The sequence below is a fragment of the Echiichthys vipera genome, assembly GCF_963691815.1.
Source record: "Echiichthys vipera genome assembly, chromosome: X".
Lineage (NCBI taxonomy): Eukaryota > Metazoa > Chordata > Actinopteri > Perciformes > Trachinidae > Echiichthys > Echiichthys vipera.
The window spans coordinates 19,431,002-19,448,491 of NC_139825.1; the positions used below are offsets into that span (position 1 = coordinate 19,431,002).

The 17,490-nt window shown below is 40.7% G+C and overlaps 2 protein-coding genes across 8 annotated transcripts; both read left to right on the forward strand.

Moving 5' to 3' along the window:
- Nucleotides 1–294: 294 nt before the first annotated feature.
- On the forward strand, nucleotides 295–7,231 carry tubb1 (tubulin, beta 1 class VI; the record flags this gene model as incomplete). Of its 7 annotated transcripts, XM_083939432.1 has the most annotated exons (5): nucleotides 295–351; nucleotides 1,077–1,185; nucleotides 1,349–1,459; nucleotides 5,779–5,871; nucleotides 6,481–7,231. In XM_083939432.1, 5 exons carry the CDS (start codon nucleotides 295–297, stop codon nucleotides 6,921–6,923), a joined length of 813 nt encoding a protein of 270 aa, XP_083795558.1. In that variant the 3' UTR covers nucleotides 6,924–7,231. The 7 variants fall into 7 exon arrangements, with proteins under 7 accessions (XP_083795558.1, XP_083795552.1, XP_083795553.1 ...); XM_083939426.1 differs by having other exon boundaries at nucleotides 1,077–1,208; nucleotides 1,300–1,459; nucleotides 5,779–7,231; XM_083939427.1 differs by having other exon boundaries at nucleotides 1,077–1,196; nucleotides 1,300–1,459; nucleotides 5,779–7,231.
- A 2,436-nt stretch (nucleotides 7,232–9,667) lies between these two features.
- Nucleotides 9,668–16,833, forward strand: prelid3b (PRELI domain containing 3). Its single transcript, XM_083939907.1, has 6 exons — nucleotides 9,668–9,805; nucleotides 11,180–11,348; nucleotides 12,890–12,979; nucleotides 13,325–13,395; nucleotides 13,497–13,599; nucleotides 14,758–16,833. Exons 1-6 carry the CDS (start codon nucleotides 9,774–9,776, stop codon nucleotides 14,875–14,877), a joined length of 585 nt encoding a protein of 194 aa, XP_083796033.1. The 5' UTR covers nucleotides 9,668–9,773; the 3' UTR covers nucleotides 14,878–16,833.
- The last annotated feature ends 657 nt before the right edge of the window (nucleotides 16,834–17,490 follow it).

A 17,490-nucleotide genomic window follows, 5' to 3' on the forward strand; every position in this document is an offset into this window, starting at 1 on the left:
CACGTACATATATACAACAAAATAAGGCAGAATATTAAACATAATAGACCTAAGACCTAGAGTCTAAGAGTATGGCAGACACCTCCATGTAAAGAATAATAATAATGATCCCTGTTCATAACTATTCTGCTAAGAGCTTTCACGTAGTGTATTAGGCCCCCTCAGATATTACTGACTGGGGTGACTCCCTGACATCACTGGTGACGTCATTTCTGGTGCTGTATAAAAGACTGGTTAGAGGTCTGGCGCCTATCTGAGACCCTCAGCTACTCTGTGTACTATAGCCCGATCATCATGCGTGAAATTGTACATCTTCAAATTGGACAATGTGGAAACCAGATCGGCTCAAAGGTAAACAAAAAAAAAGAAAAGAAAAGAAAAGAAAAACTGAAAGTTACAATGTGGACGACTGAAGTCACTGAATTTTGTCATGCTAGCTGAGATAAAATGAGGAACTGTTTTAACGTAAATATTTAAGATTAGACTTTTATAAATTAATATGTTTTTTTGCTGTTAATTTTAATTATGTTTCTTTGCATGTTGCCACCAACAGTCGTGAGTGACACAGGGTGTTCCCTGTCAAGCATTCAGGGGAAAGATAAGAGCAGAAGCAAAACTAGTATGGGTGTGACATTTTTTTTTTTTTTTATCATAGCTAACACGAAACAAGAAAGAGGAACTACAAGATAATACGGCTGAACACGTCATGCTGTTTTACGTTAGAGAAAGTGGCATTCTGAGTTATATTCTGTCATGTTTATTCATCATTTTATCGTGTGCAGCAGAGATTCTTCATCTGGTCAGCTATGATGAGTTGCCACAGAGATTAATAAACAGGGATGCATTTTTACATGAGCCCATCTGGGAAAGAGTCAGAGTAGTTTTGGCAGTCATACACTGACTGACGGGGAATGCAAGAATACAACTATTATACTAGACGAGATAATAGTGTAATAGTTCTACACTATTGTACCAGATGAGATAAAGGTGAAAGGTATAAAACTAACGTGTCGTTCCAGTAAACACTTTAACTCTGTTGAGATTGTAATTATAATTTCTCTTTTTGTCTTTCTAAGTTTTGGGAAGTGATCAGTGAAGAACATGGTCTCAATGCAACGGGCATCTATGAGGGAGACAGCAACCTCCAACTGGAGAGGGTCAATGTCTACTTCAATGAGGCGCATGGTAATATGGAGGTTTATTTAACAGTCGACTATAATTCAGCATAGTTGTTTACCAAACCCTCACCACTTTTTATGTTTAAATAATACTGTTCTTAAACTCTGACACAAAGTGAAGACACATATTATGTCAGGATGCCGGATATTCATTTACATTTTGTTTGCAGGTGGTAAATACGTCCCCAGGGCTCTGCTGGTTGACCTAGAGCCCGGTACGATGGACAGTATAAGAGGGAGTCGCATCGGAGCTCTTTTTAGGCCAGATAACTTCATCCACGGTGAGACAAATAAGGAAACAGTCATACTGGGGAAAAACTGTTGCTTTAATTTGGTTATATAAAGACCATTTTTATTATTATGTCGAGGAACGACATAACTAAACTATAAACACTTGTATAGCTTCATATGCTTTCGTGCCTCCCAACTGGTGTGTGAATAAATCTTGCAATTTCAACTTTCTATTTCTATATATTGAAAATGTTTCATGAATCTGAGAAAGTGGAGGATAATTTCATCACATAGACAAATATGTATTGTTAAGATTGATTTTGTTTGAGATGAGCTGGCAGAGTAATATTTACGCTGCTTCAGGGCTTCGGTCAGAAAGGACAGAGTCACCACTGAGAGTTGACTGATTTTATTCATTCAATCGGACTAGAGTACAATGAACACAAGTTGTAGAGTACAATGGTAGAAGTTTCTGTAATTAAATAAAGAAAAGGAAGAGTGGTACATGACTCTCCACATGCAAATAAAATACACATGCAGGTATTAACACGTAAGCAAGCAAACATAGTTGCTAGTTTATTACCACATGAACACAGTTAGCTAGTTACACACAGTATACATTAGCCTCATAGACATCATGCTGATTCAATTAGCTTATCCCAGTTAACACACACAACAACATAACAAACAAATAAGTCAGTTTTAACATACAGCTATCCAAGCTAGTGCATATTAAGAGATAAACATCGGATTAATAACTCACATCGACAGTGACTTCCAACATCACCGGAGAATGAACGGAACTGATGGTGCGGACATTTACGCTAGTTACGTAAGCTAAGCAAATAACTGACGTAACACAGACACTAACACTAAATAAACAGACGGTACTTGGAGAATTCACAACAGCCGCCCCCACATTCGAGCAGCGAATGTGCAATAAAAGGAATTCATCAAGTGTCCTCGTCATAGTCTCCAAGTGTGGGTAGCTGAATCAGGCGGGCAACAGGTCTGATGTAGACCTTCCCCTCAACAAGGACCTCTGCTACTCTGACACATCCGTCTTGGCTAAGCACAGTCTTTGTGACTCTTCCCACCGGCCACTTAGCTCTGGGAAGTTGTGGATCAACTATCATGACGATGGAGTCCACAGCCAACTTTACCGAAGATCTCTGCCACTTCTGACATGTCTGAAGTGTGGGTAGGTAGTTGCGTGTGAAGTGGATCCAGAACTGGTCCACTAGATTCTGGCAGTGGCGCCACCTTCGCCGCCCCAGGGCACTCGGGACATAGACAGCTTGAGGCAATGTTGCATCCCGCCGCCCCATCAGAAGCATGTTAGGAGTGATGGGGTCAAGGTTAGCCATATCTGCCGAGGCATAACCCAGTGGCTTAGAGTTCATAATCCCCTCCACTTCAACCAAAACCCTTCGCAGGACATCTTCTGAGGCAGAGCGTTCTCAATCGAGCGCACTTCCCTTTCCCACTTCCCACCAAAGTGGGGAGCGTTAGGTGGATTGAACTTAAACTGGATTTGGTAATCAGCCAGACTGGTCTTCAGTTGTGGCTCAAGAGCCTCAAAGGCCTCATAAAGTTCTCGCTCTGCACCACGAAAGTTGGTACTACAATCTGACAGTATTTCTTTCGCACGGCCTCTTCTCACGATAAAGCGGTGTAGGGCAAGGAGAAAGGAGGTGGACTGCCCGGGTGGTCAAGCATTTGAAGATCAAACCCCAGCACTTCTCGTTCCTCCTACCAATCTTCACCAGGTAAGGCCTGTAGCAGTCAACACCTGTCGAGTAGAATGGTGGGCAGAGGAGTTTGAGGTGTGCTGAAGGTAGATCTGCCATTTGGGGGACCTTCGGTTGAGCCCTCCATCGTTGACATGCTGAGTAGTGGAGTTGGTGATGCTTCACCGCCTGGCGTCTTCGCAGAATCCAAATGTCTACGGATTTCTGCATACACTCGTTCTGAGCCTGGGTGCAACAAACTCTCATTGAACCTCTTAATCAGGAGCTTGATTGCTGGGTGTCGTGAGTCCAGGACAATGGGATGAATCTCTTCAGGCTCTGCATCTTGTAGTTTCCGAAGCCTGCCACCGATTCGGATCAACCCTGTAGTAGGATCCCATTCTGGAGCAAGACTGGCCAACCGACTATGAGGCGTTGCAGGCCTATGTGCTTGGAGGGCAGTGACCTTGTCAGAGAAACTCTGGGCTTGGCAGGTTCTTAGCAGCATGAGCTCTGCTTCTCGAAGGGTTATCGTCTGGTCCTTAGCAGGATTTTCTGCCGCCCCCTGAAATCCCCTCTTTGCCGCTTCCACTAACTCTGTCCATCAACTGAACTGGGTGGCATCTGGGACAGTAGAACTTACGTCGACTGCGGTTATACAACAGAATGTGACGCTCTTCAATTCTGAAGGCTCTGCCGGAGCTGCATAGTCTGGTTTCTTGGGCCATTGGTGTGTGGTCTGTCGAAGAAAAGGTGGCCCTTGATTCCACCAACCAGGCTGCACTAGTTCCAAGAGTGTCTTGCCTCTCGTTATGTCATCAGCTGGGTCCTTCTGGGAGTCCACATAACGCCAGGCTAGATAGTCTGTCAACTCCTGGATTTCAGACACGCGTGTTCCCAGGAGTTGGACAGGACACAGGAGTTGGATTGGAGCCACTCAAGGGAGAGTGGACTCTGAGGTGGCAGCGTGCAGTTGAGGATAGCCCATGGTTAGGTGACTAGCAGCCTGAGCAGGGTGTTGGTAGGCCGGTGCTGGAGCAGTGGTAGGATACTGGTAGGCAGGGACTGGACGTGCTGATAGCTGTTGTGTAAGAAACAACTGATTGGTGCATTGGGCTGGTTGCCTCTACTGGTGCCGCTGGTATAGCACTAGGGTTATGCAGATGAGACAGTGGGGTTATCAAGCGAGATGAAACTGGTGAACTGAATGCACTCACCCGTTACTGTGGAGCTAAATAGATGGGAATGAATTCTGAGCTGCCTACTGAAGAGTTGGACAATAATGAAAATTCACTGCTGGCTTCACTGGCCTGCTTCCTTTCTCCTTCCCTCTGTCCCATTTTCGCTCTGACAACTGTTTTGGGAGATGGGAAGTTGGCTGACTGTTGACCAGTGTTAGGCTCCGTGTATTTACTTGACCTATTGGAGACAAGCTGCTTAGACGGGGACCAGTGGATAGCTCCATAAGTGATGGTCCTGCTGTCTTGCCCTCCATTTCTTTGGCCTCTTCCCCTTGTAGGAAATACGTAATACCTCCCATTAACTCCTGCCGCCACTGCCGTCGTCTTTCATACTGGGCTAGTTTGCTGGTGAGTTCAGCTATTTTGATAGCTTACTCCCTTTCGCTCTCTGAGATGGACTCCATTAGCTTGGTCAATGATTCCATAATCATCAGCTCGGTTGGGTCTGGGCTCTGCATGACTGTATACATACTCTGATTTGGGGACGTAACCCTTTGGCCTTGGTTCACTGCGGCTGCTGCTCCTTAATGCTCCTCTGGTCCAATGGCGACCGGATGGGAGGATGATTGATTTTGTTTGAGATGAGCTGGCAGAGTAATATTCACGCTGCTTCAGGGTTTCGGTCAGGAAGGACTGAGTCACCAGTGAGAGTTGACTGATTTTACTCATTCAATCGGACTAGAGTACAATGGTGGAAGTTTCTGTAATTAAATAAAGAAAAGGAAAAGTGGTACATGACTCTCCACATGCAAATAAAATACACATGCAGGTATTAACACGTAAGCAAGCAAACATAGTTGCTAGTACTACCACATGAACACAGTTAGCTTGTTACACACAGTATACATTAGCCTCATAGACATCATGCTGATTCAATTAGCTTATCCCAGTTAACACACACAACAACATAACAAACAAATAAGTCAGTTTTAACATACAGCTATCCAAGCTAGTGCATATTAAGAGATAAACATCGGATTAATAACTCACATTGTCAGTGACTTCCAACATCAACGGAGAATGAACGGAACTGGTGGTGCGGACATTTACGCTAGTTACGTAACTACGTACTACGCTAAGCAAATAACTGACGTAACACAGACACTAACACTAAATAAACAGGCGGTACTTTTCACAACATGTTTTATGTCGAATTGAAGAAAAAAAACATATCACCTGAATTGGAGTTGCGAGAATTTAACCTTAGAAAAGTGGAAACAGATTCGGTGTCAACTTAGAACTGAGAATCTAAAATGCAGCACAGTGGTCCTGATTTAGACAAGTGGCAACATTTTTGTGCTTTATGTTTTTTTATTTTTTACATTTTCATTATGGCAATAGATTCCATCTACTTATTCTTTTGACAAGTGATGGGATTTAATTATTTTGGTGCTGCAGGTAACTCAGGAGCTGGGAATAACTGGGCGAAGGGCCACTACACAGAGGGGGCGGAGCTGGTGGAGCAGGTGATTGACAGAGTGAGGCACGAGAGTGAAAGCTGTGATTGCCTGCAGGGATTTCAGCTGGTTCACTCACTCGGGGGTGGCACTGGCTCTGGCATGGGAACCCTCATCATCAACAAGATCAAAGAGGAGTACCCCGACCGCATCATGAACAGCTTCAGCATCATGCCCTCCCCTAAAGTCTCTGACACTGTGGTGGAGCCCTACAATGCCACCTTGTCAGTCCACCAACTCCTGGAAAACACGGACGAGACCTTCTGCATAGACAACGAGGCCCTCTACGACATCTGCTTCCGCACACTGAAACTGACCACGCCGACTTACGGGGATCTCAACCACTTGGTCTGCATGACCATGAGTGGGGTCACGACCTCTCTGAGATTCCCCGGACAGCTCAACGCAGACCTGAGGAAGCTGGCTGTCAACATGGTGCCTTTCCCGCGCCTCCACTTCTTCATGTCAGGCTTTGCCCCCCTGACAGCCCGTGGTAACCAACAGTATAGTGCCCTCACGGTGCCTGAGCTCACCCAGCAGATCTTTGATGCCCGCAACATGATGACAGCGTGCGACCCAAGGAGGGGACGCTATCTCACTGTTGCTGGCATCTTCCGTGGAATGATGTCCACCAAACAGGTAGAAGAACAGATGCTTGCAATGCAGCAGAAAAACAGCAACTACTTTGTGGACTGGATCCCCCATAACGTCAAGGTTGCCGTGTGTGACATCCCACCCAGAGGCCTCAAAATGTCCTCCACCTTCATTGGCAACAACACAGCCATTCAGGAGATATTCCGTCGTGTGGGCGAGCAGTTCTCCCTGATGTTCAGACGGAAGGCTTTCCTCCATTGGTATACAGGGGAGGGTATGGATGAAATGGAGTTCAGTGAGTCAGAGAGCAACCTCAACGACCTGGTGTCGGAGTACCAGCAGTACCAAGACGCCACCGCTGAGGCAGATTGGGAAGCAGAGGAGGAAGAAGAGGAGGGACCCACATTACCATCCACACCAAAGGTTCAGTCTGGGATGGAAGTTAAACTGGAAACAGTGACTGAAACGGGCAAAGACACTGTGGATGAGTAGCGAATGTATGTCATACAGTGTGTAGGTTTGAAACCTTGTTGGAAGAGTGTAGATAACATACAGTATGTGTGACTGTTCTTAAAAGGATTATATGGTAGTTTAGAATTTCTCCATTTTTTTTTTAAGCCAAGGACCACGGACAAGATATAGCCCTCAGCAGGGATGTCCAACTCTGCTCCTGGAGAGCTAATGTCCTGCATGTTTAAGGTTTCTGCCTGCTCTGACACACCTGTTTTTAACGATTTCAAACCTGTGCCGAGCTTCAGCTGCTCAATAATGAGCAGATCATTAGACTCAGGTGTGTTGGAGCGGGGAGAAACCTAAAACATGCAGGGCTTTAGCTGTACAGGAGCAGGAGCAGGCCCTGGCCCACGCGGACCAGCTAATGCATGTCTCGTAGAATAATTTGACGTAGCCTTGTTTATTTTTTTACAATTCTCAGTTATTTTAAAGAACTGTATTATAAAATATATTAGATATGTATTAAACATGTTTGCAGTTTCTAAGACTTATAGATTTGTTAGATTAAAATTAAAGCTAAGAACTATTATATATTTAAGTATTAAAATATTATTAATTTAACAGAAGCCTTTGGAAAAAAAAAAGGTTTATGATCATTTAAAGGAATTAACCTGAAACTTGTCACAGACCCACTGGCAAAGTGCCACGGACCCCACTTTGATAATCACTGGAGTCAAAGACGTAGATTGTGTGGTGTGTAAGTTTGAAAAAGTTTGGAAACTGTGGGTTTGAAAAGGAACTCTTATTTTTTAGTATAATGTATGCCTATGGTTAATTTAAATTGGCCAATACTTGATCATATGTGCCGTGATATATTTGAACAATAGTGCTTATTGTGTTTTATGAATTATTTCAAATAGCTGTTGCTAATATTTTTGAGAAGAAAAAAATATGGAAATGTTTGCATATGGTATGGAAAAGTTTATGTTACAGCAGCTCTGTATAATCCAGTTATAAAAAAACTATTTTCTATGCTAACACTGTTTGTCCATTTTTAAAATGTACTTACAGTACATGTTGCATTGAGTGTTTTGTATCTAAGTTATGAAAATGATTAAAAACAGACACACCAACGAGTGATTCATTCTCATTGAGAGTACATTCATTACAAAACAGTACTTAAAAAACAAGTTTTAATTTTCATTCAGCTTTATCATTTGAATTTAAAGTGGACTAAGAGTAAGAGACCTCAGCCGCAGTGATGGACAGTATTCTGACAGCACAGTGACACCGTTCAAGGCTGTCACACAATTTCCTTCAACTGTTACGAGTCTGGGACATCGAGATTACACATAACTTGGCCAGAGTGTCTGCACTGAGATAAGCACACATGACGTGCATTGCACCAAAGTCAACTATGGACCCACACAAACACATGGATAAAGGAGATAATAGGCTACATGTAACTCACATGTGAATATAGGTTACGGCCTATTGCCTCACTGAAGCCAATCTGTTTAAAGGTGGCAATGAGGTCAAGAAGGAAAGAAGTTCTCGGCTTTCTTACTGCATGGATCTGGTTCTATATCTGGTTCTGGTTCTATATGCAACAAAACATGACCAGAAAATGTGCTATTACATTTGCATGCTCACTTGATCCTAACAGGCAGCATTAACAAGGCTGTCAAGTGTAATGGATAATCTATTACATACGAGCTGCCATTCTTAGATCATAGATACATCTATACTATCTTGCTTTTATTTCTATTTTAAGAAATCTTCACAAGAAAAAAAACCCTACTAAAAATCTAAGAAAATAAACAGAAACTGCTTTTCTTATCCTATTAACAGTGGTGGAAAGTAACTAAGTACATTTACTCAAGTACTGTACTTACATACAACTTTGAGATATTGGTACTTTGCTTGAGTAATTCCATTTTACACTACATTATACTTCTACTCCACTACATTTATTTGGTAACTTTCGCTACAAGTGACTTTAATAAATTCAAAATTAGCCCGGCCTTTAACAGCTGCAACATTAAAGTGACATTTACATGAAACTCTCAATAATTAAGCCTATAATCAATAATGGAATATTCTGAAACAGGCCATTCTGAATAATGAGTACTTTTTGTACTTTTATGTACATGTTGATGCCAATAATTTACAGTAAGTATTTCAGTTGGTATTACAGTGAGGTGTTAATACTTTCACTTAAGTCAAAGCTCTGAGTACTTCTTCCACCACTCAGATACATTATGTCCTGACCTGTCCATTTCATCTCGGCTGGTGGGTTGGCTGTTATGTCATAGAAATCACTCTTCTGGCAGGTGTTAACAGCTGCAAAGAGTTAAAAAAGAAAAGAAAAATAGGAAGCAAATTAATAATAGCAATGCCTATGATGTTTACTTAATAAATGGTGCATGCAGATTTGACCATTGAGCTGATGATGTTTCGTGAACAGCCCACTGTGTCTCCTTCATCCAAGGTTGCAGAGAACCTTCAACCTTCACCGAGTTGAATTGTGTAACATCACAGAGGTTAAACTGCTGATATATCGCCACACTGTGGGTTACACAGCCGGACAGATATAATGCACGCTGCAGGTTAAAGTGGGGAGCGATATTCATATGGGGTTTTCTGTTAATTGTCGAGTTTAAATATATACAAAGTATTTCAGTATTGGACTCGTGCTAAATGCCGCATGTGGATGAGCGGAAGTGCGTAGTTGACTGATCCAGCTCATGTGACCGCTGTGGACGGAGGGAGGGGACTTGGCAGTTGTGTTTGAACGTGCTTCACTGATTTCAGCCAGTGTGTGTCTACCTACCGGCTTATCCGCGCATCCACTCCGGCACCAGCAGCATCCGTCGGCCAGTCAAAACCATGAAGATCTGGGCATCCGAGCACATATTCAAGTGAGTATCCTGTTTAGCGTGGTAACTCGTTTTTTATATCCGGTATGTTCAGAGATGGTTCGCCGTGTCGCTAAGTAACGCCAGCTTGCTTCGTATTTAATCCAGCGACTAACACACGCTTGGTTTGTATGTGGAAGGTAAAAAACCCCAAACGAACAACAACGTCGTGTTTAAAAAAAACAAACGTTAAAGTATAAAATGTGAAAACACTAATGTCTGGTTGCAAAAAAAGCTGTCAAATTGCGTAATCAGCCGGTCAGGACCAGCCCCCAGCGCGCGACCTTTCCCCTACATTTCTTTTTTTTTTTTAGCTTGCGTCACTTTGTTACGTCGGCGCGTTTGGGTGTTTCCGTGGCAACCACCCACCACAAAGTTCGATTTATCTTATTTTTGTTTGTTTTTTTTGTTTTTTTACAGTATATATATTTATTGATATATTTGTAAGATATTCCAAAAGAACCAGCTCAAATACATCTTAACTCCAACCCTTAAGAGAAGGACCCTCATCATTGATCCACTGTAACAATATATTTTTCTAGCAGCAAGTGTATGAATGTTATATAACCTTTTGCTAGCTAGAGTAGATATATTTCTACTTGGGAGCTCCAAAATCAAAGGCAATCCATTTTTATCTTTAAAAATAAAATTTACCATATATGAATTTCACTGACTGAATATCATTTTGTTTAACCTTGTTCACTGTGCCTTAATCTCTTAACATTTTGAAGATGTGGCCCAATCTGAAACCAGACAAAATTAAATTAACATAACTCTAGATAAGATGCTGCCATGTTATTTTTGCTACATTTTCAACACAACAATTTAATAAATTGTTGGTACCCTCAGTGCAGAAAAGTGGCCCCTGGAAATGGTACCATATTTAATATTATATTAATGGTGATGCATGTGTTTGTTGTAGTTGGTCAAATTTATACTGTAGTAAGATAATTTTATCTGTATCAATAAATTATATTTTATAAAATTATCATATGTTGTTTGTAAAATTTCGATGTGTAAGGTCACCAGTAAATCCAGATTTCAGTTAATGTAATGGAGCAAATAGTACAATATGTCTCTCTGAAATGTAGTGGAGAAGTTCAAAGAAGCTATTAGAAGACGACAAGGACAAGAAAACTGCATTTACGTACTTTAGTAGATGTACAGTCCCACACTGCACAGAAGAAGAAATTTGTTAAAACAATAAAAATATAGGGTATTTTTCATTTATCATGAACATATGACAAATAAGTCCAGCTGCTTATCATAGCTCTGTTTCTTGTCACTTTTAATCTGAATATATAGTTAGTCATGTGTGCATATAGTGCCTCAATAATATATATATATATATTTTTTTTTTTGTGTTTCCTTCCACAGCCATCCATGGGAGACAGTGACCAAGGCTGCTATGCAGAAGTATCCCAACCCCATGAACCCCAGTGTGATCGGAGTGGATGTTTTGGACAGAAGTGTCGACACACAGGGATGCCTCCACAGTACAAGACTGCTCAGCACAGAGTGGGGTCTTCCATCCATAGTGAAATCTGTGAGTTTCAAATCCTAAACTGTGCGCAGTATTTGTTCTGCAGTCTAGTGGCGGTAACGTTGTAGTTGAGCTACTTTGGTCACACTTATAATGTACACATGACTCTGAATGGACAAATCATGACTTGACAGAGTTTGTACTCGTGGTCTGGGGGCTTCTCTTTGACTTAAAATTACTTTAAACGTCAGATGATAAAACATGACACTATAATCCAGTTGTAGCTTGACTCAGTTATGTACTGGTGATGGCGTATAGGTTAATGCTTTCCAGCCACTGAGCATGACCTTAACCCTTGAGGCTATTTCTGTCCAGGGCCAGCAGCAGCAGACCTGGTTGCTGACTGAAGCCCAGATTCGAACCCATGGCTGTGTGCCATAGCTCGTGTTGTACAGGACACCGTAGTGCCATTTCTGTCATTGCTGAGTTGTAACCCATGACAGCATGTGATGTAACTTTCCATCTCTGTCTGCTGGGTTACAACTAGAGGTCACAAGAATATAAGTAGTGGCCTCCGTCATTTATTCAGCATTTCATTTGAACTTTCCCCCCTGATCCTTTTGACTTTCTTAATTAAGTAACAATAAGGTTGGAAAAGATCGTATCACTTTTTAGCCTCTGTAAACAGTGGTTAATCCGCTGCTGTGCTTTAGCATTGACCTTTGCTTAGGTGTCTGAGGATGTGGTTGTAGTCGGTGACGACATCTATGAATAGCCTCTTTAATTCCAAGGACAGTCTATGACACAGACTGTCCCAGTGATTGATAGCATATTAACCTAACCCTTAATCAGATTGTCTCAAAGCCAATCGTGTGTGTGTGTGTGTGTGTGTGTGTGTGTGTGTGTGTGTGTGTGTGTGTGTGTGTGTGTGTGTGTGTGTGTGTGTGTGTGTGTGTGTGTGTGTGTGTGTGTGTGTGTGTGTGTGTGTGTGTGTGTGTGTGTGTGTGTGTGTGTGTGTGTGTGTGTGTGTGTGTGTGTGTGTGTGTGTGTGTGTGTGTGTGTGTGTGTGTGTGTGTTTCTACTACTAAACTAATACGCTTTCATCTTTGATAAATGACAGAATACCTCTGTATTACATTGCATCTTGGGCTACTAGAACAGATACTTGTATTGGAAAAAGCCCAATCCCTGCAGCCATAGCCACCCTAAATAATAGACCTCAGGTCAGAGTGTGTGTGCTGTTGTCTGCCATTGTTTGTTGTATACTATGTGTTGGTGTCATGTACGCACTGTTGTCTGATGTTTACAGTGCTGTAGAAATGTATTTTTCCATGCAACAATAAAGTCTAATCTCCTCTGGTGTGTTTCCACTGAAAACGCTAATTAAGTAAATTTTAGTATAGAAGTGATTTTCATTTTTGTTTTTTTAAAGAAATTTAAACTTTACATGATGGATTTACTTATTTACTTATTGCCCCCTGTGGTTGGGCTAACCAAATAAGTAAATCCATCGATAAACAAAGTCACCATTTCAAAGGTAAAAAGGCTGAATAAATTAGTCAGTTTCAGTTTGTAGTAAAGCATGTTTCTGATTTTGTCTTCAGATCATTGGTAACTCACGAACATACACATATATTCAGGAGCAATCGGTTGTGGATCCCAAAGAGAAGACTTTCGAGCTTCGGTCCTCAAATGTGAGTACTTGTGTCACAACACCCTCCTCGGGCTAATGTTGAGATTTAACAATCAGCGTGGTAGTGTGTTTTATTTTGGATGTGTCAACCTAAAACATGGCTAACCCATCTAGATTCCCTTTTCATGGCTTTGTCTGAACACATAAGCTCAGTATGTTAATAGTGAAACATCTCTGGAATGAAGTCTTGGTTGTTCTGCAGTTGGATAGCTCACATTTCAACAATGAAAGTTCATAATGTGGTTTCAAGACTCGTCTGACAACTCTCACTGTTGGCTACGATACTGTGCAAGACATTTCTTACTGCATCTTAACTGATTAGTCTCTTGTGATATTTCCTCTGCAGATCACTTTCACAAACATGGTGTCTGTGGATGAAAAGTTAACGTACAAACCACACCCTGAGGATAAAGACAAGTAGGTTTTTTTTTTTTATACATAGCAGGGATTACTACATAACAATGATGAATCGTTACTTTCAGAAGCCATTTGATCATGATTTTTTCTTTTACCTCTAGAACGATACTGACCCAGGAGGCGATCATCTCTGTGAAAGGAGTCAGTCTCAGCAGTTACCTCGAGGGAGTTATGGCGTCCACCATCTCTGCTAATGCTGGAAAGGTAAGATGTCCGTCAGAAGTGTCTTTTAGGACAAAACATGTGTGAGGCCCAGTTCTGGACGTCCCCAATATGACAAATGTGAAATATCTAAACTGATTATTCTTTGGATTCTGCACTTAAAAACGACAACATTAATAATCTTATTCCTGCCGAATTGTCAAATGTAGCTTATGATATATATTTTTTAATACTTAAAAAATAATCAAACTTTGCTTTTAGACTATTTGAGTGGTTCCCAACCTTTTTAGAGTATGATTTCTTAAAAAGAAGCATGTATGTCTACTTGTGGCCCTTATTAATGTAGACATATGTTGTGAGTGGTTTAGCAAGATTGATTAATTTGATGGATTTGTTTGGGCCCTGAAACAGTGAAAAATGTCTAATATTTCACATGAAAAAACATAAAGTCAAAGATTTTTGGGGCTGATCGCTATAAGCAGGTTCTCTTATCACGAAGCATCATTTATTTATTCTTAACACTTTATATGAATTACCAAAGGCTGAGATACTAGATACACTGTTTAAGGCAGGGCCCCGTTCATTACTATAAAAGTTGCTCAGTGGCGCATGAAGCCAAAAACAGAACTTCTGCATCTAAAATTCTCCGATGATCTGCACTGTTTCGTCACTGTTGGGCCAATAGAACAGGTGCACTAGAGATTTTGCCCGTGGTCTGTTAATGCTGTTTGACAATCTGACAGGCAGTGAGTTCACAAATTTCATTTTGTCGGAAAGTTGGGAACCACTACTCTCTTTTCTTATAATATTCATTCATTCATTTTCAAACACTTACCCCTGTCGGGGTCGCGGGGGCCTGGAGATGATCCCAGCTACCATCGGGCGTGAGGCGGGGTACACCCTGGACAGGACGCCAGTAAATCGCAGGGCACATATAGACGAACAGAGACAGACAACCTTTCACACCTACGGGCAATTTAGAGTCATCAATTAACCTAACATGTGCATGTCTTTGGATTGTGGGAGGAAACCGGAGCACCCGGAGAAAACCCATGCAGACACGGGGAGAACATGCAAACTCCACACAGAAAGGCCCGAGCCGGGTTGCGAACCTGGAACCTTCTCGCTGTGAGGCGACAGTGCTAACCATTGCGTCCTTTCTTCTAATGCTATATTTATCTATTTATTTGTTCTGATCAGGGCCGTGAAGCCATGGAGTGGGTAATCAGGAAACTGAATGCAGAAATCGAGGAGCTGGCCGCCACAGCACGCGGGACCATACGGACCCCCATGGCTGCTGCTGCAGTCACTGAGAAATGATACCTGCCTCTTTTTACAAGGAGAGTGAGAGAAACTGCACACCAGTACAACCAGCCTCCCTTTATGATGCTGTTTTGGTGCTTTGGTTCTCATATTTTACTATCTATATTAGATATATTTTTAACAGCAGACTGCAGCATAAAGGGATTCTGTGCTGATGCTGCCTGGCAGGACTGTAGTGATGAGAGACTTACAAAACACCACTGTTATCTGTGGGTTTGGACACCTGTAGCAGAGAGGTATCCGATGCACTGGATAAACTGAAAAATGCCAAAAGCAGACATATCGCTTTTGGTCAAGCACCGTTGCCAGCTGTCTTTTCATCTGGCAAAAGACCTCCAAAGTTTTTACAGCAACAGCAGCATAAGAAAAACAGTTATGTTATGATGAATAGAAGTGGCTGTGAAGAAAACTCCTGTTGAGACACAATGGCAGAAAAACAAAGCCTTGTTGAGGCAGGAGTAGAGCGCAAAACAAGTAGAGGGTACGTGGAACAGGTTTTGTGTGTCAGAGTAACCTGGTTAACAGACAGTGAAATATTTCACCATCAAGTTCAATTGTGTATGAGAACTTTAACAACACAATCTCCGGTTCATGCGGGACCTCGGTAATAAGACATTGCACCAGACAACGTATATAAGTCTGAAAATGAACTATTTTGTTATTATGTGATAACTAATATTGTCATTAAGGTGTTTAAGCGAAATGAAGGGATCAAGGTATTTGCCATATTTATGTTTTTGAAGTGAAGTAGAAGACCTTCTCAAATGCTACGTTAGTATTATGTTGATATTAATCAGTCCGATTTGTAGACACTAAACAAAACAGTAAAGACTTTCAGTAAGATTTCAAGTTTCACTGTACCTGAACAGGTTTGTTGAACTTAAACGGTTTTATCAATACGTAGACTACAGACTACATAGGACAACAGTTCCTCAGTTACAAAACAATATTTGCACTTTTATTTGCACAAAATAATGCATTTTAACAAAGAAAAGCTGCTACACATGCTGAAGATGCTGATAATCTGTGAATGTTTTGACATTGTTTGAGAGAAAATTTGTATTTGAGATGGTCTTTCTTTATATAACTCACAGCAGCGTGGTGATGGTGAAATATTTACCTTCATATGTTTTGTTTTTTTACATGTAATAGGGATATTTATTTAAAGAAGTAGTGAGTCGCAACCTGTGTTTAACATCGAAAAATGTGATATAACATGCGTAGTTATCAGAAATAGTAATCTGTGCATTTTGCTTGGGTGCCTCTGAAAAACATGTTTCATCATCTGCAGAATGTGGCATTAAAATCCAACATTTTAAGCTGTTCAATAGAAGAAATTTGCCAGTGTATTTTCAAATTAGGTCCAAAAATAATAAAAAAAAGAAAAAGGTATCAATGCAGAAAAGTTAATGTTTCTGAGTTTGCATTTAATGAGTTATGCAATATTTAGCATGGGGTGGGTATTTATTCAAATGAATTATGTTCAAGTAGCAATATGGCCTATATGAGAACTTAGAGTGCCCAGTGCATGTGATTCTGCCAAAATAGTAGTAGCTATAGCAGCTGCCTTTAGGAGCCATTGGAAGAGAAACTCAATAAATGCATTCCAGAAGTCATGGATAGCTGAAGGTGTGAAGGTATATTTGTGCAATCCCTCCCCCGTCTACACACTGAAACACCTAAAGTAGGTGTAGGCCAGTAAAACTGCACTCTTCTAACATTGGTCACTTGTTAGATGATATGAAATGCAAATGTTACATGCTGCCTCACTGTGGCCAAATGCTAGGCTTTTAATTTCTAATTTCTTAAGAAATAAAATAAAAAATGTTTTTTATGTAATGCCATCTAGGAAAAAAGGTTGGGCCAAACTCAATTATATGTTGCTATTTTAAAATTACTGGCTGGAAAAAAATTGAAATGAATGGTTGAAAATAAAGTTATATAAATGATTAACTATATGGTCTTCCTTTTTATTTTTCTATGTCTATGTATATGACAGAAGGTTATAATGTGTATTTTGTCCATTGTGACCATTTCAGTAGACTGTGTTTCTCTTTAATTGCTTACAAAATGTTAGTACCAACTTTCTAGTTACCGGTAATAAGGCATGTTGTAATTAGGTCTGTTCAATTCCACTTAAAAGTATTTTTCATCACATTAATTATATAACTACAGTATATATTTCGATTAAACCATGTCACTTTCCTGTATTTAAAACGTGTTGCTTTGTCATTGAAATTACTTGATAATGTCCTTACTATTATATCATCTATTTACAGAGCACAACTTTCTTTCAGTCATATATATGGCAAATGTATATAAAAGTGTTGTTTATGGAAGACAGCGATTTCTTACAATTTCCTATCTGCCTACCTATGAAGTAAGCGGCCTGGTTCAAATTTAGAAGAAAAAAATAAAAGATCGAACATGTGCCACAAAATTAAATAAATAGCAGTACTTTACAAAATATGCCTTTCTTTCAACCACATTTACAAAACGCAAAAAAATAATAACAGTAATTAACAAAATATAGAGCTGTGCTGCTGCTGCCCATTTTTTGTACTTATATTATTATATTCTTTAAACTTGGTATTCATTACAAATATGAGA

Coding starts and splice junctions, on each gene's coding strand:
- prelid3b (XM_083939907.1), top strand. CDS start 9,774: ATGAAGATCTGGGCATCCGAGCACATATTCAA. Junction 12,980..13,324: donor TCGAGCTTCGGTCCTCAAAT/GTGAGTACTTGT, acceptor TTTCCTCTGCAG/ATCACTTTCACAAACATGGT. Junction 13,396..13,496: donor CACCCTGAGGATAAAGACAA/GTAGGTTTTTTT, acceptor TTTTACCTCTAG/AACGATACTGACCCAGGAGG.